The sequence below is a fragment of the Cylas formicarius genome, unplaced genomic scaffold (genome assembly GCF_029955315.1).
Source record: "Cylas formicarius isolate icCylForm1 unplaced genomic scaffold, icCylForm1.1 PGA_scaffold_1__22_contigs__length_36826433, whole genome shotgun sequence".
Lineage (NCBI taxonomy): Eukaryota > Metazoa > Arthropoda > Insecta > Coleoptera > Brentidae > Cylas > Cylas formicarius.
The window spans coordinates 21638247-21663586 of record NW_026844264.1 but is presented as its reverse complement, the minus strand read 5'-3'; the positions used below and the strand labels follow the sequence as shown (position 1 = coordinate 21663586).

The following is a 25340-nucleotide window of genomic DNA, read 5'->3' as shown; positions in this document are numbered from 1 at the left end:
GTTAGTTTATATGTTGTTGTATAACTTTTTTTTTAAAGAATTCAGTGCCGGCTCAGACTCACCTTATTTTTCTTTACAATTTTAAAGTAACCAAAACAACCCGATTTTTAATTTACTTTGAGAATTGAATTTTCAAAAGTAAACAGTATAGTTTTATATAGGTACCTAGTGTAAAAGACAAGTTCAAAATTAAACATTTTGATTAGTTATCAAATGAAACAGGTGCGAGCAATACTTTAAATTGCAACAATTTCTAAAATGCATCTGCATTTTAAAAGCGAAACGGCATAGACAAATTATTTTTTACCATCTAGCTAAAAACCTATCTTGCTCACTTACAAAATTAATCCAAAATGTCGAACTCTGTACTTATTATTATTCCGTCTTAAAGAGGTGATCAAGATATTGAACGAGCTTCATCTTCCTTCAATTCGGAAAGGCCCAACTTACCACATAGGAACTACGGATCTTCAGCTTCGTACGGCTCGTCAGGATCCCAGTTCAATGCTTCCCAGGGAAGCTACGAAACTGGAAGTAATAGGTTTGATTCCACAAGCGGCAGATATGATTCGAGGGGTGGTAGATACGATGCAAGCGGACGATACATAGGAGGAAGTTACGACGCTTCTAGAAGTAGTTACGGGCAATCTGGGAGTGGTTACAATGTCGCTAGGTCAGAGGGGTCTTACGAATCGCAAGGAGGATACGCCAGTGCAGGATATTCGAGTACTGGTGCACGGAGACCGTATGCTAGCAATTTCGATATCATTGAGGCTCCTGGTAATGCTCTGGGCCCTAAAGATGGGAACGAACGATGTATACCGAAGTGCTTTGCCGAAAAAGGAAGCAAGGTAATACTTTGATGAATGGATTATTGGATTAGTTTCAAGATTAAGTGTGGGCTAGGGCTATCGTGGTCTACCTGGCCGTACTGGAGAAAAGGGCATACGCGGATTTCCAGGAGAAGAAGGAATACCTGGGGAAAAGGGGGACAGAGGAGAACCAGGTCCGACTGGTCCAAGAGGACCAAAAGGCGACAGAGGCAGAACTGGCCTGCCGGGTTTTCCGGGAATAAATGGTGTTCCTGGTATTCAAGGACCGGTAGGGCCAACTGGCCCTTCGGGACTAGATGGTTGCAATGGGACTGATGTAAAGAAATCCGTTAGTGTTGACAAAATGCATTTTATCATTTTTTTAGGGGCTACCAGGTATGCCGGGTTTAAGTGGTGAACCCGGCCCTAGAGGTTATCCGGGTCCTACTGGTAAAAAAGGAGTGAAAGGCGAAGCAGCCCATTGTGAAATAAATTTGAAAGGTCAAAAAGGAGAACCCGGACGAGACGGCGTTCGCGGTCCTCCCGGCAATCCCGGTCCTCAAGGGTCTATGGGACCGCCTGGTTTTAAAGGAGAACCGGGTATTCTGGTATATTACTAATATCCTAACTTGGATGGCTTTTAAACTTTGTAATACTTATTTCTAGGGGGCAAGAGGACCACCTGGACCAAAGGGTGAAAGAGGTCCTGTAGGTCTAGCTTATAATGGCGCCAAAGGTGAAAAAGGAGAATTGGGACCACCTGGAAATAAAGGAGAGCCTGGAGCAAGCAACTTAGTTTCAAATGGAACAGTCCAAATAGGACCAAAGGGAGACCAGGGATTGAAAGGCGACACGGGGCCACCTGGTATTCAAGGCCCAAGAGGAGAGCCCGGTTCAGAGGGAGATTATGGAATACCTGGCGGCGATGGTATGAAGGGCGAAAAAGGTTTAGTTGGAGCCCCTGGGCCCAGAGTAAGATATCTATTAAGGAGTTTAGAGTAGCGTTAATTGAATGTTTTTTTAGGGTCGTGATGGTTTCTCTGGTCCACCTGGTCCACCTGGACAAAAAGGGGATAGAGGTGTCGAAGGACTACCAGGATTACCAGGGAGACCAGGTTTGAAAGGAGAGCCGGGACTTGACGGTACTCGTGGCTTGCCCGGTCTTACTGGACCCCCTGGGCCGCCGGGTGGAGGCAAAGGCACGCCAGGTCCGCCAGGTCCACAAGGTCCTAGGGGATTTCCTGGACCAGTGGGTCCAAAAGGAATGGATGGATTTCCGGGGAACCCAGGGCCTCGAGGTCCTCAGGGTCCCATAGGTGGTCCTGGCATTCCTGGTCAACCTGGTAATGAAGGTCCTCCAGGCGACAAGGGCGAGAAAGGCGAATCTGGTTCAATAGGATTTCCGGGTGGGGAAGGTCCACGAGGATTTCCGGGACCGCAAGGTCCGCAAGGTCCTCGAGGTTTAGCTGGAGAGAAAGGATTATCCATAATGGTAAATAATAATTCAATAAATTATACAATTGGTATTTATACACTATAGAAAAACTTAAAACTGGGATTTAATTTAGGGGCTTAAAGGTGACGATGGATATCCTGGTCGAGACGGACAAAAAGGTCAAAAAGGAGAAAAAGGTTTTCAAGGTCCACGAGGCATACCCGGCGATTCTTTGAACGGAATTCCTGGAGAGCTGGGATACCCGGGTGCACCGGGGGAGAAAGGCAATCCTGGTCGACCAGGTTTACATGGCAGTCCCGGACAACCTGGTTCAAAAGGAGATAAGGGTGGCACATGTATTGATTGTCTTCCTGGCGTGAAAGGTGATAAAGGAGATAGAGGTTACGACGGCAGAGATGGAGATAATGGACCGAGGGGACCTCCTGGCGCTCCTGGTTTTATGGGCGCGCCAGGTCCAGACGGGTTACCGGGTCGCCAAGGTCCGCCAGGAATTCCAGTATGTTATATAGTCACTTTCATCGCATTTTTGTTATATGTAATAAAAACTTATTTTAGGGCAAAGATGGAAATGACGGCCCCATTGGTCCACAGGGGAATCCTGGTATTCCCGCTGTCATATCTGAAAACTTAGTAAAAGGCGAAAAAGGTGACAAAGGAGATCGTGGGCTTGAAGGAAGACCTGGTCCTAAAGGATTTCCGGGACCGATTGGTCTTAAAGGTGATAAAGGAATGCCAGGATTTCCTGGAGAAAAAGGAGAGAGAGGGTTTCCCGGTCAACCTGGTCCTGCAGGTCTAAATGGAAGAGATGGAATACCGGGACAAAAAGGTCAAAAAGGGGACAGCATTAAAGGAGAACCAGGGTTTCCAGGTCTTGTAGGTGATAGAGGAGAAAAGGGAGAACAGGGAGACCGGGGCATTGCTGGAGTAGATGGAGTCTGTCCCGCTAATATTGTGGCCCAATTAAAAGGAAATCAAGGACCTATGGGATTAAGGGGTGAACCGGGACCTCCAGGGAAAGACGGTGAAAGAGGCGAAAAAGGAGATCAAGGTCGACCAGGATCTAGAGGACCTGTGGGATTACAAGGACCACCAGGACCAGTGGGACGACGCGGTCTACCTGGTCCCAGAGGAGACAAGGGGGACCGAGGTCCCTTAGGATTTCCTGGAGAACCAGGTCGAGACGGACAAAGAGGTTTGCCTGGGTTGAACGGTCCTAAAGGTTTAAAAGGAGAAGCTGGGATACCGCAAGTTGGTCCTCCTGGAATTCCGGGACCATTAGGAATTAAAGGCGAGAAAGGTCTTCCAGGGTTTCCTGGAAAACCAGGGCCGCGCGGAAATGATGGATTACCTGGCTTAATTGGAGAAAAGGGAGATACAGGTGAGCCAGGTTTAAACGGTTTGCCTGGTCCTTCGGGAGAAAAAGGTGAACCTGGTCCATTGGGGCCCCAAGGCACTCCGGGTGTTCCAGGCCCACGAGGACCAGCTGGACCCAAAGGGCAAGCTGGTTTAAAGGGAGAACAAGGAAAAGCCGGTATGCCCGGATTTCCGGGTCTTAAAGGTGATAAAGGCGACATCGGACTCCCAGGTCCTGTAGGAATGAAAGGCGCATTGGGTCGCCCAGGATCAACAGGTTTGCCTGGAATGGATGGTAGGCCTGGCTTAAAAGGTGATCGAGGGGACAAAGGTTATCCAGGTCCTTCGGGACCACCAGGTTTGGTTGGCATGCCTGGGCAAGTTGGATACCCAGGAGAAAAGGGAGATACAGGTCCTTATGGTCCTCCAGGTCTCCCTGGACCTCCGGGAAACCTTGGGCTAAAGGGAGATGCTGGACTTCCTGGAATTCCTGGAAGAAAAGGTGAACCTGGTGAAGCATCCGAAAAGGGACAAAAAGGAGAACCGGGGTTATTTGGTTTACGGGGTCCCGAAGGACGCGAAGGGCCAATGGGTCCACCAGGCCAAAAAGGAGATGTTGGGCTACCTGGGCAAAGTATAAGGGGACTACCGGGGTCAAAAGGTGATCGCGGAGATCGTGGCATAGACGGAATACCAGGAACACCCGGTCAAAAGGGAGATAGAGGCTTGCCTGGATTTATCGGAAACAAAGGCGAAAGAGGATTCCCGGGGGAAAGTGGGCAACCAGGAATGGATGGTAAAGATGGCGCGCTGGGGTTGAAAGGAGAAAGAGGATTTCCTGGTGCTCCCGGACTTGATGGTGAAAAGGGGGACAAAGGATCGCCAGGTATAAATGGATTTGATGGAACGCCAGGACCAAAAGGTTCTCCAGGACCTATAGGATTAATAGGACTTCCGGGAGAGAAAGGCGATTTTGGAGAAAGGGGTCCCCCTGGACCTTTCGTACCGGTTAAAGGTGAAAAAGGTGAACCTGGTCCGCCCGGAATTAGTGGGCGACCAGGCGAGAAAGGCAATATTGGATACCCAGGGCCCGTTGGAGCTCCAGGTGAGAAAGGCGATATTGGGTTCCCAGGAATAAAAGGAGACAGAGGTTGGCCTGGTCCGGAAGGAAGAAAAGGTAAACATCGATTTTTTAGTGACCAATTTTTAATAATTGACAACATTGTTTCAGGTGATAGAGGTATAACAGGGCTCCCAGGTTTGCCTGGATCAACCGTAAAAGGAGAGAAAGGTTTACCAGGCTTGCCGGGTAAAAATGGTAGAGACGGGTCCCCTGGTATACAAGGAGAAAAGGGAGAACGAGGACTTGCAGGCCTTCCAGGCAGAACGGGACCTGTCGGACCACCAGGTCCGCTTGGTCCGCAAGGACCTAAAGGTGATAGAGGATTTGATGGACGTCCAGGGCCTCCTGGTTTGGAAGGACCTCCAGGAAGACCTGGCATAGACGGACTTCCAGGACCGCTAGGCGAAAAAGGCGACAGGGGACCACCGGGATTACTAGGAGCTCCTGGAGAAAAAGGAGATAGAGGTCTGACTGGTATACCAGGCCGGCCAGGAGAAAAGGGCGATAAGGGCGATAGAGGTCGAGATGGAATTAATGGTAGGCCCGGTCCAATCGGTCCCGCTGGTTTCAAAGGCGAGCAAGGATTACAAGGAGAGATTGGTATTATTGGATTAGTCGGACAAAAGGGAGACAAGGGCATAGCTGGCTCACCTGGAGTTCCGGGATCAAAAGGAGATAGGGGACCGTCAGGGCCTCCCGGTCCTCCAGGCTTGGATGGAAAACCGGGTATTGATGGTCTTCCAGGTCCACAGGGGCCCATAGGGGATAAAGGAGATAGAGGATTCCCTGGACCAGCTGGATTAATTGGTCAACAAGGAGAGAAAGGAGATCGAGGATTTGATGGTGTTAACGGCCGCGATGGCTCGATCGGAGCTATTGGACAGAAGGGCGAACCAGGTGCACCATGCGAAACTGTGTCAGATTACCTAACTGGTACTCTGTTAGTGCGTCATAGTCAAAGCCGCGAAGTACCCCAGTGCGAGAGAGGTCATACTAAATTATGGGAAGGATATTCTCTGCTTTATGTTTCTGGTAAGTTCTTTCTTAACAAGTGGAAAATATTTGTGTAAAGTGTAAGCAAGTTTTATGCATGATATATTTAATTCTGTTAATTAGATAAAAGTCTAAGCGTTTCATATTAGTATATTGTGCAACAAGTGTGGTAAACGCCATGTGAGTTACGAGTTTATTTGGCACAAGCGGAGTAAAGGCGAGTTTACTAAAAATGTTGCATTCTGCGGCCATTATTTTTCGGTACATTTTTTCAAAAACAACAGGAATACATATTAGTCATAGATTTTACGGCTAGGAGGCTAAACAAACAAATTAAATTGTTTTGGAAGAGTTGGCTTATTAAGGTATAAGGAAGGTGGAATGTAGCAAATGCACTACAAATAAAACTTGCACACACATATTTTATGACATTTCAACCTACTGTTTTAACATGGCAATGGCAAAAATGTGCTGCTATTTCACTTAAATTTAACTAAAAATTTGAGATTTTACAAAACTTGACCTTTTTCGCTCTGTTGATGTTGCCGTGGTTGAATTCCTTAAATCTGCAATATAGGAAACTAATAAAAAATCTTTAAAGACTTTCGAAAAATGCTTCAGTTTAAATAGTCCTGCTTGTAGCACTAATTGGTTTCGTACGATATTAAAGACACCTGATGCGTCATAGAACTGCATCTAATTAAAAAAAAGATATACCGTTTAGATTCTGCTGTGACATAGCTATCGGAAATAATTGAATTGGGTTTGATATTTATTAGTAACATTCCAATAATGCAATAATTACAATATCTTGAGGATTAAAGATGAAAATTATAAAATATATTTTAGGGAAAACAATATGATATTCTCTTTTCCCCCCTTCCCCACAGGCCGAACTGAAGCGACTTACCTCTGAATAAAATTGCATTTTATATATTACGTGTATTATTTTAGGCAACGAAAAACCACATAGTCAAGATTTGGGTATGGCCGGTTCGTGTATCCGTAGATTCTCGACGATGCCTTTTGTATTCTGTGACATAGACAACGTTTGCAATTACGCCAGTCGTAACGACAAATCCTACTGGCTGTCCACCAGCGCACCGATACCTATGATGCCAGTCGAGGAAAATTTAATTCAAGATTACATCTCAAGGTGTGTCGTCTGTGAAACTCCAGCTAACGTCATAGCAGTCCACAGCCAATCGCTGTCTCTGCCAGATTGTCCAGACGGATGGTCGTCTTTGTGGATCGGCTACAGCTTTGTTATGGTACAATCGCCTCAGGTTTCCAATTCAATACACTGATCGATTCCTCGATATTTTTTCAGCATACGGGAGCTGGCGCCAACGGCGGAGGTCAATCACTTTCGAGTCCCGGTTCCTGTTTGGAAGACTTTAGGTCATCTCCATTTATCGAATGCAATGGGGCACAGGGACATTGCCACTATTTTTCGAACATGCTCAGTTTCTGGCTGGCCACTATCGAATCGAATCAGCAATTCCAGAAACCTCAAAAACAGACCCTCAAAGCTGGCAATATACGTGACAGAGTAAGCAGGTGCCAAGTGTGCATTAAGAACACGTAATGACCTGTCTCGATAGGACGGTTTGTGCGTAAAATACTGTGTATACATTTTGCGCGGTATCATTTTCAATGAAAATCCACGCGCATAGATTATCACTTTTCGCATGACGTGTTCATACCAATCAGTGTTCCTTTCACTTCGAGCGCTTGGTCGTCTGTTGTGATAGAATTTACGTGTCGGATGGTCAAGTGCTCGTTCGCTATAGAGTGCTTAAAATTGTGTAAAAAGCTTTTAACCTCATAATTGATACTGCCGTGCCATGTCTTAAACATAATGTAAAGAGTTTTTGTATAATAATTAATATTTTAAGATGTATGTATGTATAAATCTAAGTAAGTTACTGTTATCGGCATACTACCGCTATCTATTTGTTACTTTAATCCAGTTTACGCAATTTTTCTAGAGATCAATGTAATTTTTTGTTAATCTGGGCTTTAGAATGTATTAAACCAATCTAATTGGGAGCAATGCAATATGTTTCGAGCAGCGTCGGTGCTATAGTGTATCTTTAAGTTTACTGAATATTTTTTTGGCTTCTCTTTTAGCCCTTACATTCCCTTCAGTCAAGGTAAAAAAAGGTTCTATTTACTCTAGTCAAAACTATGTTTGAATAGGTAAAAGTGTTGGAACATTACTGTTTTAATTGTCGCAGTTACTTGAAGCGCCCTGACATTTTAAAACACTGCCATTTATAATATTTATAAAAATAACTTGAGAAATTAACGTCGCGTGTTTTATTTGTTACCTCTTCCTTTATAAAAATGAGGGCCGGGCTCTCTGACAAAGTAAGTAAGATGCATTTCGTTGCACATTTAAAATACTGGAGGCCATTGGCCAATAAGTAAGTAGATTGGAACATCAGATAGTTAATACATAGTGTATAGAAAAATTGGTACAAATTGTACGATTTTTAATATTTAAAAAATCGCCTGTAAATGATATATACAAAAATCGAAAATCATGGGTAAATTTTAACAAGTTACTCAGAATTTTGTATACTTTAAATTTTCTAAAATATGATTATGTTTATACACAAATTTTTGAAAGGTTCTCCTTATTAGCTCTTCAGAACCTTTTATAGGACACTCAATGTGAATTGTGCTGTTCATACAGACAAGTAACATGAAAATTGTATTTTTTTACTCCCTACTTTAAAATATCGAATTATGCACTAATCAAACGCGGGTAAGGTGTGATTTTAACCGTCAACTTCACACTAGTTGTGCTGAGCAAATTGGTAGTAGTAAAGGGTTGCTAGCGAACATATATAGCTAAAATATTATTCTCTATATATATTAACCTCTTCTTAGAAAAAAGCGTGGAGAAGTAGATACAGTATTTTATAAGTATAATAGCAATTTTAAATATTTTCATTTCAATTAATTTATTTAAATTATTGGGCCAATTGGGGCACTATTTACTTACAACTTGTCTGTCTCCAACTTTTAGGTGAGGTTGCTGCCATCTGTTGACCAAACTACGAAACTGATGGTCTACTGAATTCTGCTCTTGTTTCCACATCAGTTACTCAGACTGCCACCGATGCCACCACTAATTCTTTTGACTATGAAATTTTGAAATGTTTAATTGAAAGCATTATAGTTTATATATATATATATATATATATATATATATATATATATATATATATATATATATATATATATATATATATATATATATATATATATATATATATATATATATATATATATATATATATATATATATATATATATATATATATATATATATATATATATATATATATATATATATATATATATATATATATATATATATATATATATATATATATATATATATATATATATATATATATATATATATATATATATATATATATATATATATATATATATATATATATATATATATATATGCCTTGTCAGAATGCATTAACGCCCTCTCTAATATACAGCCTATATGCCTATATATTTGGCTAGTTATATGGATCGCTTCATGGCTTCAATAATATAAAAAGTTAGCATGCCAGTAGTGCTGAGTTAAATATTCCACGCTGTAGTATACATATTATTTACTTTCTTGCATGCTTTTTGGGATGTAGAACCCTTGTTGTTGTAAGTAATTTTTAATAATCTGTTGCGTTGCGATTTTTTTAAAAAGGATTGTTAAAGATTTTCTTCGAATTATTTGTAAGCAATTGTTTGTATGATTTTAAAACAAGGAACAAGAATAATTTATTTAAAGATTCCTACAATTTTACTTCTAATTTTTGTATATTTCCATCTCGTATATTATTCAGAATGGCCGGATTGCAGACGCGTGACTCGTTTTTCACAAATACAGTCAGCAAAAGTTGGACCAAAAACTACCTATCTCAACTGAATACCTTTCGAATGAGTATCCGCTATCGATTGCTTTCGACTTTGATATAGCTTGTACAGGACAATGTGGTAAAAATAGTTAGGCAATAGTAATTACAAGCGTTACAGATAGGTCAACCGCTTCTGCCGTTTTTAAAAATAAACCTTTTTTCTGTTTATTGAATATTACTGTTAATCAACTAGAAAATATAGATTGCTGAAACATCCAACAAGAATATTGTTTATTTACTAAATATTAATAATGTCACATATATTGTATATTAGTTATTACCAAAGCGCTATAACATCCCGAAAAATTCAGGTTACATAAAAATAAAATTTATTCGTGAAGTAAGATACACACTTCCTAATCGGCAATGTTACGCAAGGTTGCGGCTGGTCGACAAATATTATGCCCATAATAACAATAATCTCGAAAGCAACGTCCCACCTGCTGGATCCAACACTGTTAAGGTATAACGCGTCCTCTGCTTTAAAATAAGAATTTTGCATTCTTGAACCGGCAGAAAACGGATTGCATTCTTGAACCGGCAGAAAACGGATACAAAAGTTTACTAAAAAGGAAAATTAATTCGACGGGTATATAATATACGTTCTAGCAATAAGAGTTTTTTCCTCATAAATTACCTTAAATTATGTACGAAATTGCCACCGATGATGCCGCGTTGAAAAATTAATTTTTTTAAAATGAAGAATGGCACCTTGTTCAAAGAAAGTTGACGCGAAATTACTTCCATTATTTTATTACGCGAAATTGAATTTTGACGCCTCAGGGTCTGCGATTAATTTGCGAGCGGAGAAATAGGTTAAAGTTTGAAAATCTTTCGGGGTAATCAATCTTCGAGTAATTTTCATACGCGCGGTTACCGTTAAGTTTATGTATCGGCCACATTAGCTTACAATTATTTGGCAGAGCTTTCGAGGGAAAGTGATGGACCCGTTATTAAAATGCACTTACTCTTGGGTGCGAAAATCGCATTAAAAACGACCGCTTCTGGTTTCGTACAAGCTTTCCGACCGTCATTAATTTTGACTCGACCCGTCAGCTAATATACCGAGTAATCCAGTTTGTTAATTAGAGAATATCCGAAGAAGTTTATCACTGAGTGACGTCAGAACTAATAAACTTTATAGTATCACCAGTGTTTCAAATCTACCGGAATCATCTGATCGCACTCAATGTAAAGTAAAGGAAACGATCAACACAGGATCCCCACAATATGTTTAATGAAGCTGACGTTTTAAACAAACAAATCGTCAATCTAACATTTTTTATTAAAACAATATCAAAGAAGTCTGCGCATGAAAATTTTTTGTAGGAACATGAGTAGATTAAGATAATACAATTTATGTCAACATGATGAACAAATCATATTTACATGACGACAAATAGGTGTATTAAAACCACTTGATTAAATTATTAAGTAGGGTTATTTAAAAGGAAAAAAAAGTGTTACGATCAAGCATAAGCTGGAAATCTATCCGACAATGTTAACTGATTTTCAATGTACCGAATCATGTAAAACCGATTGTATCTGGCCCGCTTCTATAAATATTTTACATTAGGTGAAAGTTACCATACCTATTTTGGGAACGACTTTTTATAATTAAATTATTTCTGCCCTCATAAAAATTATTAAAAATTGACATTATTATTTTATGTGTTTTATAATGTAAAGTTTAGCATTTTTATGTTGCCAACAATATCAAAATGCAGCCCAAAAACTTCTTCAAGCTATGGTATAAATGTTTCAAAAATATTAATCCAATCAGTTTAAAATGTTATTAATGGGTTTTACAATGTTTTGGTCGTCTCTGTCGGTGTCGTGTCAGGCGGGTAGATTTCTGTGGTACGAGTATTTTAAATGATTCATTCATTTTTATACCTGAATCCATAAACGTAAACCGCACTTTGGCACAAGTTTTAATATAGTGGCGCCAAGGGCAATCGTCTTTTGGAGACCGAAATCTTTGATTTTGCGCCCCAACGAAAAATCTCACACCAAGTGTTACAGCCACTACGTGCTTCGGAATAAATTAACGCGCAGTTCCCTCTGTTTGTACCGTCTCGGACCTTCTAATTACATTTAACAACTATCCGAGTAAATTTATGTTTACTTTATGGCGTCATCATTTTCCTTAAAGTAAATAAGGAAATAAATATTGAGAGGTTTACAACGGCCAACTTGAAGCTGATCACGCAATTTAGGTGTCTGGTTTCGCATTTTAATCGCCCGTTGAACCTTATTCGATTTTTTTGGTGACAATTATTCGAATGTTTATTTTTAACAACTGATTATTTCGTCTATATAAATATAAATGCTTTATAACGTGGACGAGATAAAAGTTGCAATCAATAAACGTATTTGCACCATAAGCTTCTATTAAGTTTGGAAGTTATATTTGTATTAAATCGTAAAACACAAAATCGCCAACAATATCGTGCGTTTTAACTATTTTATTTACATTGAATCTAATAAATTAATTATAATTCTCAACTCTGATTTTTTTTAAACAAATTAAATAGATGAGTGAAATACAAAAACTATTCATTATGTTTCTGTTATCAACAATAGCATTTTTTTTGCAAGTTTAACATGTTCTTCAAAATAATTGGTAGGAATTTGAAATGAATCGATTTAAGGAAAATTTAAGAAATATAATGGAGAAAAAAATTTACAATACTAAGTAAACCCTTCTGTAGTTTTTCGTGAAACTCCAAGTAGCCTCTTTTAGTTACTTCTCGGAACTGTACGGTTCGCTGAATCTTGAAATTATGTGATAATAATAAATTATGTATACTGGCAAATAGGGAAGATATGCTGATTTATAAAGTGGTAAGTAAATATGTAGTGCAATTTCAGTAGAGTAGTGTAGTACAATAGACTTTTATTCACTAATATTAGAAAAAAAAGTTTCTTCAGAAAAATAGATAAAAAATATATAATATGAGGGAGAGAAACGTGGAGTCTTATTTCCATTTGTGTGGTTCTACTGATAATCGATAAATTAACGTAATTTCCAAAAAAATTGTTTAAAATGAATAATCCCGTTTGTTGAAATTTTTAAAATTGCAAAACAAGAAAATGAAAAACATGTTAGTATTATTATAGATTAGTATTAGTCTCCCGTACGAAATTTTGCATAAATAATGTAAACTCATGTTTATGTTTTGAATATGCGTATTTTGTATATGCCTACAAAATAGAAGATAATCATAGAAGGAATGAGCGCATTGTAAAACCGTTCTAAACTTTGTTTCAAAATAATAGTAGGCAATTCGTACTTACTACGGTGAAGCGTTTATTATCGGGTGATACCTTATATCAAAATCCGTTAAGAATATCAAATATTATATGAATAAGTATGGAGTTTGTTCTGTGTCGGAAAATATATATTCTATACCTAAATCTTACAATATTTATTAATTTTTTGAATTTTATGTCAAAAGTGACATTTGCAAGTCTAAATATATCTATCGATTTTTTCGAGTGAGAGCCTTTTTTATGTATTTGATTCCGTTATAGAAGGTGGTAACTGTGTTGGTATTTTAAAAATAAATAATTACAGTGCGATCAAAAATTACCTTATTATTATTATTATTATTATTATTAATATCGCATTTTAAATTTTCATAGCCCAGTGTGTATAAGGTCGGCTAATCGAAAATGATGATTTCAAAATATTAGCTATAAAACAGTTAATGAAATTCTGTGACGACGAAACATAGCGAAAAAAATAATCCAGCACTATTTTGTCTTGCCGTGGATTTGGAAATCGATGTTTTAAAGCTAGTTATTTTTTTTAGTTATAGGTATTTTAATACTACAAAAATTATCTCATCTCGATAAATCTAAATAATGGGAAACACACTAATAGCCAATAAAACGAATTAAAGAGACCGTTTATTATTTGCAACATTCAGAAAAAATATAAATAAAAACCATTTTTTTTATAATATATAATAATTTTTTGTAATACCAATAAGATGTGTTTATTATTCGTTTAAAACAGCAAATAGCAAAATGTTTTTGATAAAATTTGTTCCTGTTTTAGACATAATTAAAAAATATTACATTAATAATTTAATTGCCGGATATGATTAAAAAGGTTTATAAAAAATTGTCAAACGACATGTTTCGTTGATTCTTACAATGGAAAAATAGAAAACCTCATACCAAAGTTACGCGAACATAAAATTTGGCAAAATTTGCTTTTAACTATTTTTCTATTTAAATTTCTAATGTTAGTGTTGGACTACCCTGTATTTATTTATTTTTAATACATACACACCACTAAAATAGGACCCCTTGTATAAGAAGACGCTAAATATATTGAAATTTAGAATCCAAGAGATAAAAAAAATAAATATATTTAGACCCGCCAAAGTCATTTTGATGTTAGTTTTCCACGAAAATTCAAACACCATTTATATATAACAATATAATATTTTAGAAGTATAAATGAATCCAAGTATATATTTCTTACAGATTCTGTGATAAATATTCTAAGGCTAACTAGCTACATATATATATATATATATATATATATATATATATATATATACCTCCTTTACAAATATAATTAGAACATCCTAAAACGGTATCCCCCAAACACGTTAAATAATGTGTCTAATAATCTAATTGATAAGGCGAAAACTGGACTACCGAATAAATCGATTCAAGTCGTTTCACTCGTCCGATCGAAACCAAAACCTTATTGATTTTAATGGGTTAAAAAGTGAATCCGTTGGTCTCTGGACACATCGACCCCGCGCCATATTACTTCTGTAATAAAAATCGTATATTAATCGGTGAGGGGGATGAGGTCGGGTCGGTGAGGTTTTCTGATGCGTAACGAGCCAGCACGGGCGGCATCGGCACACGCCAACCAGATGTCGTCCTTTTGACACACACTCGCAATTTTACGCGCCGTAGAATCCCGAATCATTGTTCTCGTCGCTTCCCGATTGTCTACGTATATACAATTTAAATTACTACAAGGGGGTTAAACCTGCTGTGAAATGGCTCGGTGCATCTTGTAACGGGCCAAACGAAAACTCTGCCGTCAACGAATTCCAACACACATGGCATCCCTGCAGTAGCGCCATTGGTGCTTCCTCGTACGCGTCCCCTAATTTCTAAATTTAAACATTGCGAAACCTATGCCATTTTGAAATTTGTTAACGTTGATAAAATGCTTTGCAATGGAAGAACTGTATTTGATTGTGTATTTATTTTTTGTAGCGCGCTTGAATTCTAAAAAGCATTGCAGAATTGATTCTTTTAAATTAGGTCTAAGCCAGCGTAAAATTTTGTTTCTGTTTAACAACTTTAGAATGGGTGGATTTGCCTTATATTTATGGTTAATAATATTATTTTAATAAAATAAAATAATGTCATTAACATCACAATGAAAATGCGAGCCAGACAAAAAGGAACCGTTGGAAAATTTCAATAAAAGAACCTAATTTTCAATATGAGTTATATACAGTCGAAACTCTATATAGCGAAATTAAAGGGACTGCTCTTTTTTCGTTATAAAGAGTTATAGGCACTTAAAAAATAACAATATGCATATGTGTTCTGTAATATTTAATTATTTTATATACATAGAACAACATTTAATGTTTTAAATAATCGGTCATTTTCGTTTGAATTTTTTTAGTATGCCAATACGCATCTCGTATTTTGGCTTGTATTTTCACCATTTCTTCGAGAGGGGCATCTTCCCCATCATACATAAAAAAATTCTCTAGCAGCTTTACTGAATAGAGAGCTTTTCGAATGGTTGGTGGTGGTCCCAGATCAACTTCTTCATATTTTTCTTCCTTTTGGTGCTCTTCCTCACCCTTACTTGCCTGTTGCAATATGGCTTCCTCTGTCAAGTCTGCTGTTGTAGGCAAATCCTGATCTATCACCATAAAATCTTGCAACTCTTCACTTGTAAACGTAATTGTTGTTTGAAACTGCTTTATCCACTCGCTTAGTGGCTGATTATCATCCAAGTCCTGTTCGCATTATGTCTCGGTAATAAGTCCTACATGACGATAGGAGTGTTGAGTTGTTTCTGCTGTCACCTCTTTCCAAGTTCTACTAATAAAGTTGACTGCATCATATTAATGGAAAATTTGTCTTCGGACTCGATCATCTCCATTAAAATGTTTTTCCTGTATCGGCTCCTAAGACTTTTTATTACGCTGTGGTCCATCGGCTGTAATACACTTGTTGTTTGCCAATTCATTCAATTATAGAGAAGTAATATTTTCCTCCCCTTTAATCCCATTTCCGTATCTCCTCTTCAGAAATTTGCGATGTCGTCTATGCAGACTTATACGCCTTGTAAGTGACCGGCAAATGCTTGATGTTCCTAAAACATCATGGGTTAGTTGATTTTCCAATCACTACTAGCTTTCTTTTTTCTCTCCCACTCATATTGGCAGCTACTAACATTGTTTTACGTTCTTTAGAAAGTTTTCCACCCACACACTTTTCGGTTCGATAATTGCTAGTGACGTTCTGTCGACATTACGGGCTTCGCCACTCATTTGTCCATAATTTGTACCATGTCTCTGTTTGAACTTCCCCAACCATCCTTCCGCAGCCTTGAAATCGATAACGCCAAGTTGTTCAGCAAACTTTTCTGCTTTTAGTTTTACAAAGTATATAGGACTAATTTATAAACTAAATTAGAGGGTATCCGCAAAGGGAATGCGGCCAAGTAAAAATCGAGAGACGAACAACAGGTTAGAGAATATTCCACAAAGCGCTGCAACAAGAAAGTGATGTAATATGAACAAAGGAAGGCTATTTACGCCGAAAACCATTACAAAAACGTAAAATGGAGAATGTGGCATTGACAGTTTCTTTTTGTGCATTAAAGTGCAATCTGAATTTCTGAACTATCAGTAGTTATTGACTATTGTTTGGCGATTAATGGAAATTGTGTTTATATCAAGGAAAAATCAGAAATTATTTGACTCAAACTTTTCTGCTTTTAGTTTTACAAAGTATATAGGACTAATTTATAAACTAAATTAGAGGGTATCCGCAAAGGGAATGCGGCCAAGTAAAAATCGAGAGACGAACAACAGGTTAGAGAATATTCCACAAAGCGCTGCAACAAGAAAGTGATGTAATATGAACAAAGGAAGGCTATTTACGCCGAAAACCATTACAAAAACGTAAAATGGAGAATGTGGCATTGACAGTTTCTTTTTGTGCATTAAAGTGCAATCTGAATTTCTGAACTATCAGTAGTTATTGATTATTGTTTGGCGATTAATGGAAATTGTGTTTATATCAAGGAAAAATCAGAAATTATTTGACTCAACTTTCTAAATTATTTAACACCGAATAAAAATTCCTATAAACATTAATTTTTTTAATGGTTTAAGCCAATCCAGACTTGCTAGTGTTACTATTTTATAATACTATTTAATTACTTGAATCTTGTTGACAAAAATTGGCAAAACCTATGTAAAATTATTAATTGAAGATCTTAAAAATGCCGCGCCTAGTGCATTTCGATTAATTTTATAAATTCGGCTCAGAACCCCTGTTTGGAGGAATTTTAAAAAAATAATATAAGCGAGGATACAAGCGCTCACATGTGTAAGGAACGACGTAAATACTGTCATTAAGTAACTGATCCGCGGAAACCTTGTTATTTTGGTATAATGGAGAAAGCGTTTAATATTATAGGGCTTCTAATAAAAGGTGAAGCATTAAATACCTCTTCTTTTGTTGCTTGTTCTCCTTTTATGTCAATACGTGTCATTAGAAAGCACTTTTCGGAGATTTCTGCGTCCCTTTTTTAAACGCGAAAACGAGGGCGTGAGATTTTACAGATTTTATTGTATGGGAATCGACTACACAACATGCGAAGCATGCTGTGAAATTGTCAGAAGGGTTGTTATTAAAACGTTTCCTACCGCCGTACATCGACACAATATTTCAGTGCTCTGACCATTCCAAACAATCCTGGTCATCCTAGCAAGTGTGGATGAGATTATTCTACGCTCCAGGCGTCGATTGAGATTGACCAGAAATGACCAACATCGGCAGTAGTACTATGGGTAAGGTTTCTGCCCCTCCCGCCTTTGCCATTTCCATTCAGGCCTCAGTCTTCAGGTATCCATTGTACAGTTACCTTATTTCGACTCTCTAACATGTATAGAGTCACTTGGAAACTTCCTACGGTTTTGGAAGAGCATCGAGGCGGCTTCAACGCTTTGAATGCTGTCGGGTTATCCGCAAATAAAGTAATTTTTCTCTGTGTGAGTCCTGAGTCAGTCCGGTTCAGAATATGCAAGATGCATATTCTTTATTCATTTTGCCCAAATTACAGTAAGTTGCTATAACTCTCATCATCTATTATCATATACTACTTAAAGTTACACCGCGCACGGAAACTAACCCGCAGTTCCACTGTTTGTTTTTTAACTGTTATATAATATTTATTACTATAACCATTTGTCTACTAACCTATTATTATTTATCCGTATTTAAGAAACTAATAAAGTAATTCAACAGATATTAAAATATTCGTTTTTTAAATTTATTTTCTATTTATTTTAAAACTTATGAAAAAATACAATCACTTCTAGTTTCACCAGGCAGTGTACATCAAACCAAAATACATGTGAAATAGACAGATATCAGTATCCTTGTCGCATTTTATGATATTCTACACTGAAAATATCATATCATATGCCCCAACTTAACATCACGGGCAGTTTTTTAAAATTTGTTACAACACGGCAAAAGTGAGAATATTTTTGAAATTTAGACGACAGCCCGCTATGCCCGCACAAAAAATTTGATAACAAAATCTCTTCTCCCTCAGTGTTCTAGATACCTACTTCCAATAGGCCATATTCCAATATTATTAACTAACTAATTCGGAAAGTAGCACTTTTCAGCACACAAAATTAGTCAGTTATGACCAATTTAGTCGGGAAATTAACATTTACTTTCAACGCGTCTGTCGCACCCAAAAGAATCTATGGCCAAATTTGCAGAGATTTTTAAATGCAGCTTAATGTTGAGAGTGCTATAAAGAATAATAGGGAACAATAAAAAAAACACCCAGTAAGCGAACTGTATTACGGAAACCGATGGCTAAAGAAATTTTAAAAAGTTTTTTAACATATTGCGGACTTTTTTAGAAAAAAAATCTGTTTCTTGGTGGAATAAAATTATGTGCACGGAAGACGTTTTATGCCAAAGATTTTTATCTCACCACTCTTTTTAATTTTGCTGGCACACCGTCTAGGTCCTACAAAATGCCAAATCGCAGAATATTACTGCATATGCATTGGACAATATAAAGTTGCAAGATTTAAATACGTTAATTAGTTAGTAAAAAATATAAGAATAGGTCATCTCAATGTAAGATCTTTATTATCGAGTTTCGATGTATTTAGAAAATTTTCCACATGTCTACCATTTTGAATAACGCTAGTGTATATGCTAGCTCTAAACGATTTATGGCATTGAATAAGTAATCCCGAATTTGTCACCTCTTTTAAAGTGTCTCACAAAAAAGACCAGTGGGTTTAAATCCTTGTTGCTTACTGGACAGATGCCCAATCCAGTGTCTAAAATATCCATTTAAGAAGCGCAATCTTGTCGCCAAATTAAATTTGCTGCACGGCCGTCAAATTTTCTTCATAAAATATTGACGCTGAAGCTCTCCAAATACTGCACAGCACTTTAACCGTACTTTTACCTTGTTTTTTTGTCTCAAATTCGCAAAGCTTATTTTCAGAGCTCCAGTAATGCATATTTCTTCGATTATGTAATGTTATTGATGTTGTAAATATCGATTCATGAGTAAATTAAAATTATTTAAATTAAATTTAAATGATTAAGTAAAAAAAAAATATTTTCTAATATTTATAATATTTTCCAGAGTTTGAAACGCTTTCAGAATTAAGTCAGATAGCTAAGAAATTTAATTATTTGCTTTAATATTGCCTGGAAATTGATAAAATTCGTCAATAAATTCCGCTGCACCGCAGGCCAATGTTCATGTATCGTGGGATCTTCCTTTTAAAAGATTCTCCGCAAATGCAAAAATATACAGATTGTCCGCGGTTGACGTCATGTGTGTGAACGAGACTTGGTTATCAGATAAGAGGGTTAACGAGTCAAATACTTATCATATACCAAACTACAGATTTCTTTTGGAGAGCCCTTAGGGGTGCTGGGGTAACTTTCGATAGTCGTGACACTGCCAATGTAGAGTTGTTTTTGAGGACTAAGAATATATGTTTATCTGTTTGAGAGTTGGCAGGATGGAGCTTTTTGTTGGTGTAGTTTATAGACCACCCAAAACTAACCTTTCAAGCTATGTAAAACTTTTTGATAGCTTACATTACACCCCAGTGTGGTAATATAACCGTTCTGGGGGATGTCAATGTAGACCGTAATCTTATAATTTTTCTCAGTCGATTGAAGACCTTACTCGCATATCAGCTACCGTAGAAAAAATTATTGATATCATTTACATCAACTATTCTAATTCAAAATGCAGACGCGATATCAGATCATCAAGGCATTTTCTATGATTTGAAATTATATGTTGATAAGACACGCCCTAAGTTTGTCACATATAGAAATTTCAGACAAGCAATCAACAGTTCTCGTAGACCTTCAGTCGGTAGATTGGGTCATTTCTATTATATCAGTAATATTGAGGATAAGATTTCTTTGAAAACAGATAATATTTTAAAGATGCATACAGAAACATGCACCTTAGTAACATCACGTATAACAAAACCTTACGCTCCGTGGTTTACAGAAAATATTGAAAAAATAATAAGCGAACGAAACCGAGCTCTATATGTTTATAAACGTACACGCTTGGTAGCTGATTGGGCTTACCACAAAACTGTACGAAATTCTGTGATGACTGCAATTAAACTTAGAAAAAAGATTTTATCTTCAAGAACGAGACAGCCTTAGTTCGAAGGAGAGCTGGAGATCCGTACGTTCTCTGAATGCGAATTCTTCTCAACGTTTGAATAATTAAAAAAATTAATAAGTCCTATTCTTCTGTTTGTAGCCTCCTAACAATTGTGGTAACACTATTAATAAATTCCGTAGTTCCAAATTTAGTAATCAATTGATGAAATTCAACAGATTATTTTGCAATTAAAGTCCGGTGCAACTGGTAGTAATCGTGTCTCTCCGCTTATGCTGAAGTTCATATTGTAAATTGTTGTGTTGAACGCAACTATTTTCCCCTGCGGTGGAAGCTGTCTTTAATTAATTTCCGTAAGTAGCTCAAAAATTAAAAAATCTCTTAAAGCTTGAGAATGACTTACGCTTCAAAGCTATTGCAAAAGGCATATTTTTTGTGACCTTAGTCCTGTCGTTATTAAATTATTCCAATATAGTGCATTAGTGATGTACTAAGAATCGGTTACAAAGGCTTCAAAATACTTATTGTAGGTTTATCCTCAGGCCTAGTGTCCCAAAAAATAAACTCTATTGATGGGCTCCAAACTGAAAACCTTTATCAGTATCATCTGGCGATGTTGGTCCGTAAATTACTTATTACTTCGTCACCCTACTATCTAAGATTATAACAAAAAGATAAATAAAAAAATCATGGAGTCGCATTATTATTATTAACCCTTGAAATTGCTCAACAGGAAGCTTGGAGTGAATGTTAAGTCAATCAATCCTTGTTTTAAAGGAGGTTTTCTAATTTCCATTTCAACAGATACTCTTTGACTTTTAGCGTTTTATGAAAAGTAAACTGAAGCCGCCGCTACAAATCGATACATAATAAGGGCTATTAAATCGATTTCTCAATAACGCATGTGCCATATAACCGACAATTTTTCAGAAAGTTGGATTGTAATTAGCATTTTTAAAAAAAGTTTGTACCTTTTAATATACAACACAATTATTTGGCTACCGGCAATCGAGAACCAGTAGCAAGTTGTAATTTAAGTAAAAAGTGGGTACGCTGCACGGATCCAATATACCGCAAGAGGTTTCATTAATATAATTTTAAAGGGAACGGCAGATTTATTTTAAAATGTTTCGATTTAGCCGTATTACTCTTTAATTTACTATTCGGTATGGGAAAATACACTTAAATGAAACTTTATAATCTTTGCTGCCATTCGCGTACGTTCACTTATACAGACATAATTTGCTACGAGATACAATGATTTCTCGTCGATTCTTTTGTTGCATCTAATGGATCTATTTAGCCATTTGTGTTTTTTTGGTTTACACCTTCACCATAGTCATTCTTAAAAGATTTTAAAAAGTACATTCGTAGATACCCAATATGAGTAAAGAAATACAAATCATTTGTCCACTATTGTTGCGACCTACTGCCAATGACTTTTAAGGGGTAGAACTATTCATTCAAAACACTCTGTTAACTTCTCGATTTACATTATGGTGGGACCCCTACTGGCACTTAGAGAGGGCAAAAGGGGGATCCGGAAGTTCAAACAGATCGACCCGACGGTCAAATGGCCCACTTTAAGAAACTGCAGTCCTAGAATTAAATTAACATAGAATTTGAAGTGGTATGTGATTCTTTAATTCTATTATTAGACAAGCCGTCAGCCAAGTCAAAGCAGAGGGTACCCACGAACTGAAATTGTTAACCAGTGGAAGCTCGCGAGTTAATGGTGGCTCAGTGCGTTAGTTTATTACAGTAATTATAAACTATGTTGGAAACTAGTCAAGCCAACTTTATTAAATAGGCACTACCATCTTAATCTAGGCAACATAGGGGACAGAACGAGCTCAGCAGAGGTAGCAACATCATTGACGTTATTAAGAAAATAGATAGTACAGAAAAATATCGCATTGCAAAATAAATAGCTCCGACTCTTTTTTGCTTTCCTTCATACTTTCTAAATGGAAACTAATTTTCTTATTTAGATAAAGATAAAGATAGCTTCATTTCCATAAGACTTGAGTTACAAGTGTTGTAAAGATATATAAAATATCTTTATATAATTAATTAATTAATTAATAATAATAATAATAGTGAGTAATAATGTAAGATAAATAACAAATACATAAACAATAACAAACAACAAATCAGAATCAGAATCAAGAATGAAGATAACCTCAGGTAGGAATTGTTTTAAAAAAATAATATTTTTTTTTATTTTGTTTATTGCAACTTTCCATTGAAACATTTAGCTATATAGCCAAACCATCTTGATTGTTTTTACGCCTTTAAAATTCTAATTTGATTGAGTTGACCTTTCGATATGAATTTGCCCATGATAATCGACATGAGAGATACTCATATCCTACGCCAGCAAAATATAGATTTTCCATCATTTCCGGTTGTTGGCCTCAGTTGTCCAGAGAAGACCTGGCTCTCCATTTAATGCGTCGTTTTGTTAATCCGTTAGTTTGGATGGTCATCTAATATTTCTGTTATAGTCCATCAGTTTATATATAGAAATTGTTGCAATTATTTCTTTATTCGTTATGTGATCTTTATTACGCATCTGATGTAATTCTTGCGCTTGTTGTCTCTTGAAGTGATATTAGAATTTGTTGGTGCATTGCTGAATTTAGTAAAAATTAGGAAATTTAACAGTGGAATACCTTGTAATTGTAAGAAACCCTCCACGTACAACATTTTAATTAACAGTTAACCATTTATCACATGGCTTTTCACTTACAAAAGAACACCTGCATTAAGCTAAGGGTGAATAATTTAAAAAGTTCGAGAATCCGGGTATCATGATGGTCCGATAATCATGGGAACGTTTTCCTTTTGTTTTACGGCCTTGCCCACTAGCTTTCTCGGGGAAATTGCCTGCACCCCGTATTAGAAAGCCGAAAACATTTAAGGGAAGTAGTATGTGGTTATTTATATTTTTCTCTATTAAAAGCGTCCCCATACAGGTGCAAGTGTGAAACTAGGTATTTATTTATTAATTTATTGCTTCCAGAAAAAAAATGGTCTGCAATTAAAATACTACATTGTGGTATATTTTAATACAGAGTTAAATAAAACCGATTATTGAACTTTTATAAACACAAAAAAAAAGCAACAACAATAACAAACCTTCCGCCGCTTCCATCTATCACCCATTCCGCAAAAAAGCTCAATGGGCTGGAGGATGTTGTCCATAGTAGCTTTTTTAGGTATTAAGTTAAGTAGAGAGGATTTAAAGACCGTGATAGGCTCATAAAAGATAAGAGAAAATATAAAAATCAAAACTAATTGCTTTTTCTTATTTGGACCACTAATCTTTCAATGTACCTATAATGGGTTATGAAGACAAAATTTTTCTACCATTGAGGATATATGATCAATGAAATTAAAGTAAAAGTTGAACCGGATATTCGCTTATTAAAATAAAATTAGCAATTCCGGTAATACATATTGAGTCGCTCGAAACTGACAGGTCGGTACATTTGAACTACATATATAGAGGTATAGAAAAAATATATTGAGGTATACGAGAGGAATTGAGGTATATGGAGGTACAACAGATGTATATGGAGGTATAATAAAGTACATATACGGAAGTATATATCAGGCATATGAAATAGTTCAAATGTATCGAACCTGTCTGGCCCGTGCGACTCGATACATACTAGCTGTTTAACGGCGCTGATGCAGTGCACAAGCCAACGGTTTTAAAAACCATTCCACGACTATTTTACACAACTTTTTTTGATTAGCCCACTCCTTCGTCAGTTTTTGCTGAGTCGAACTTGCTGGCGTTTCGCCAATCATCCTGTTGGCTTCTTCAGAGCTTGACTGAAACTGGCTCGTATTTTACTTTTTACCTGCTTATATATTGTTTAAGAGGGGCGGAAAAATGAGGGACATAACCATCGTCTCGGATGACTGATTCCCATATTGGTGACAGGTAGAGACCTGAGTCGCGGTTAAGATTGTTAGGTTGTTTATAGATTCCTATAGACTCTCGGATTTTTCGTTGGTAGAAGAACTGATTACATGCAAGAATTTTAGTTTTTTAGCTCTGAAGAAGCCAACAGGATGATTAGCGAAACGCCAGAAAGTTCGACTCAGCAAAAACCGACGTAGGAGGAATCCAAAAGTTTTGTAAAAAGTATTACAGTGCCTCTGGACGTTTCTTTGAAAAATTCAAAATAGGTTTTATGATTAATTTGACATGAAATCATCGTTCTAGTAATATCAATTCATTTAGGCTATGCCCTGTCGTTTGACAGTTCATATTTTTCATATTTATACAAGACCAGAACATGTGCATTCTTTGTGACTATTTTTTCCATTCTGTAAGAAACGTGAGTTTTTCGGCAAACCTCGGTTAGATCCAAAGTAAAATGAAATTAAATGTTGTGCATGTTGTCATGTTTAGCACAACACTCAAATTTAAATAAACAAAAATGCAATTTTTCCTATAGTCTTTACTGTTTTTTGGACATTTTTGTTTTTGAGATCCGGGGTGTTTTTGAAATTGTCTGATTTCAATACAGAAATGCGAACATTGAGAGAAATAAATTAAACAACGTGCATGTACTAGAAGAAGTGTCACAACTCCTAGAAGAACAGATGCAAACGATTCGAACTACAGACGATAATATTGAGGAAATGTGGAATAAATCGAAAAACATTTTTAAAGAAATTCAGAAGAATAAGCTTTCAG

At 36.8% G+C, this 25340-nt stretch overlaps 1 protein-coding gene across 3 annotated transcripts in view; it reads left to right on the top strand.

The window, feature by feature from the left end:
- LOC132697234 (collagen alpha-1(IV) chain) overlaps window positions 1-8040 on the top strand; it is a 51416-nt gene extending 43376 nt beyond the window's left edge. For all 3 annotated transcript variants that reach the window (XM_060662572.1, XM_060662571.1, XM_060662573.1), the window contains 10 exons: window positions 392-851; window positions 907-1149; window positions 1199-1420; window positions 1479-1784; window positions 1837-2304; window positions 2381-2764; window positions 2824-4798; window positions 4853-5776; window positions 6692-7008; window positions 7068-8040. In XM_060662572.1, the coding sequence (XP_060518555.1) occupies window positions 392-851; window positions 907-1149; window positions 1199-1420; window positions 1479-1784; window positions 1837-2304; window positions 2381-2764; window positions 2824-4798; window positions 4853-5776; window positions 6692-7008; window positions 7068-7325 (5557 nt within the window). In that variant the 3' untranslated portion in view covers window positions 7326-8040. The remainder of the gene's footprint in view (window positions 1-391; window positions 852-906; window positions 1150-1198; window positions 1421-1478; window positions 1785-1836; window positions 2305-2380; window positions 2765-2823; window positions 4799-4852; window positions 5777-6691; window positions 7009-7067) is intronic.
- The last annotated feature ends 17300 nt before the right edge of the window (window positions 8041-25340 follow it).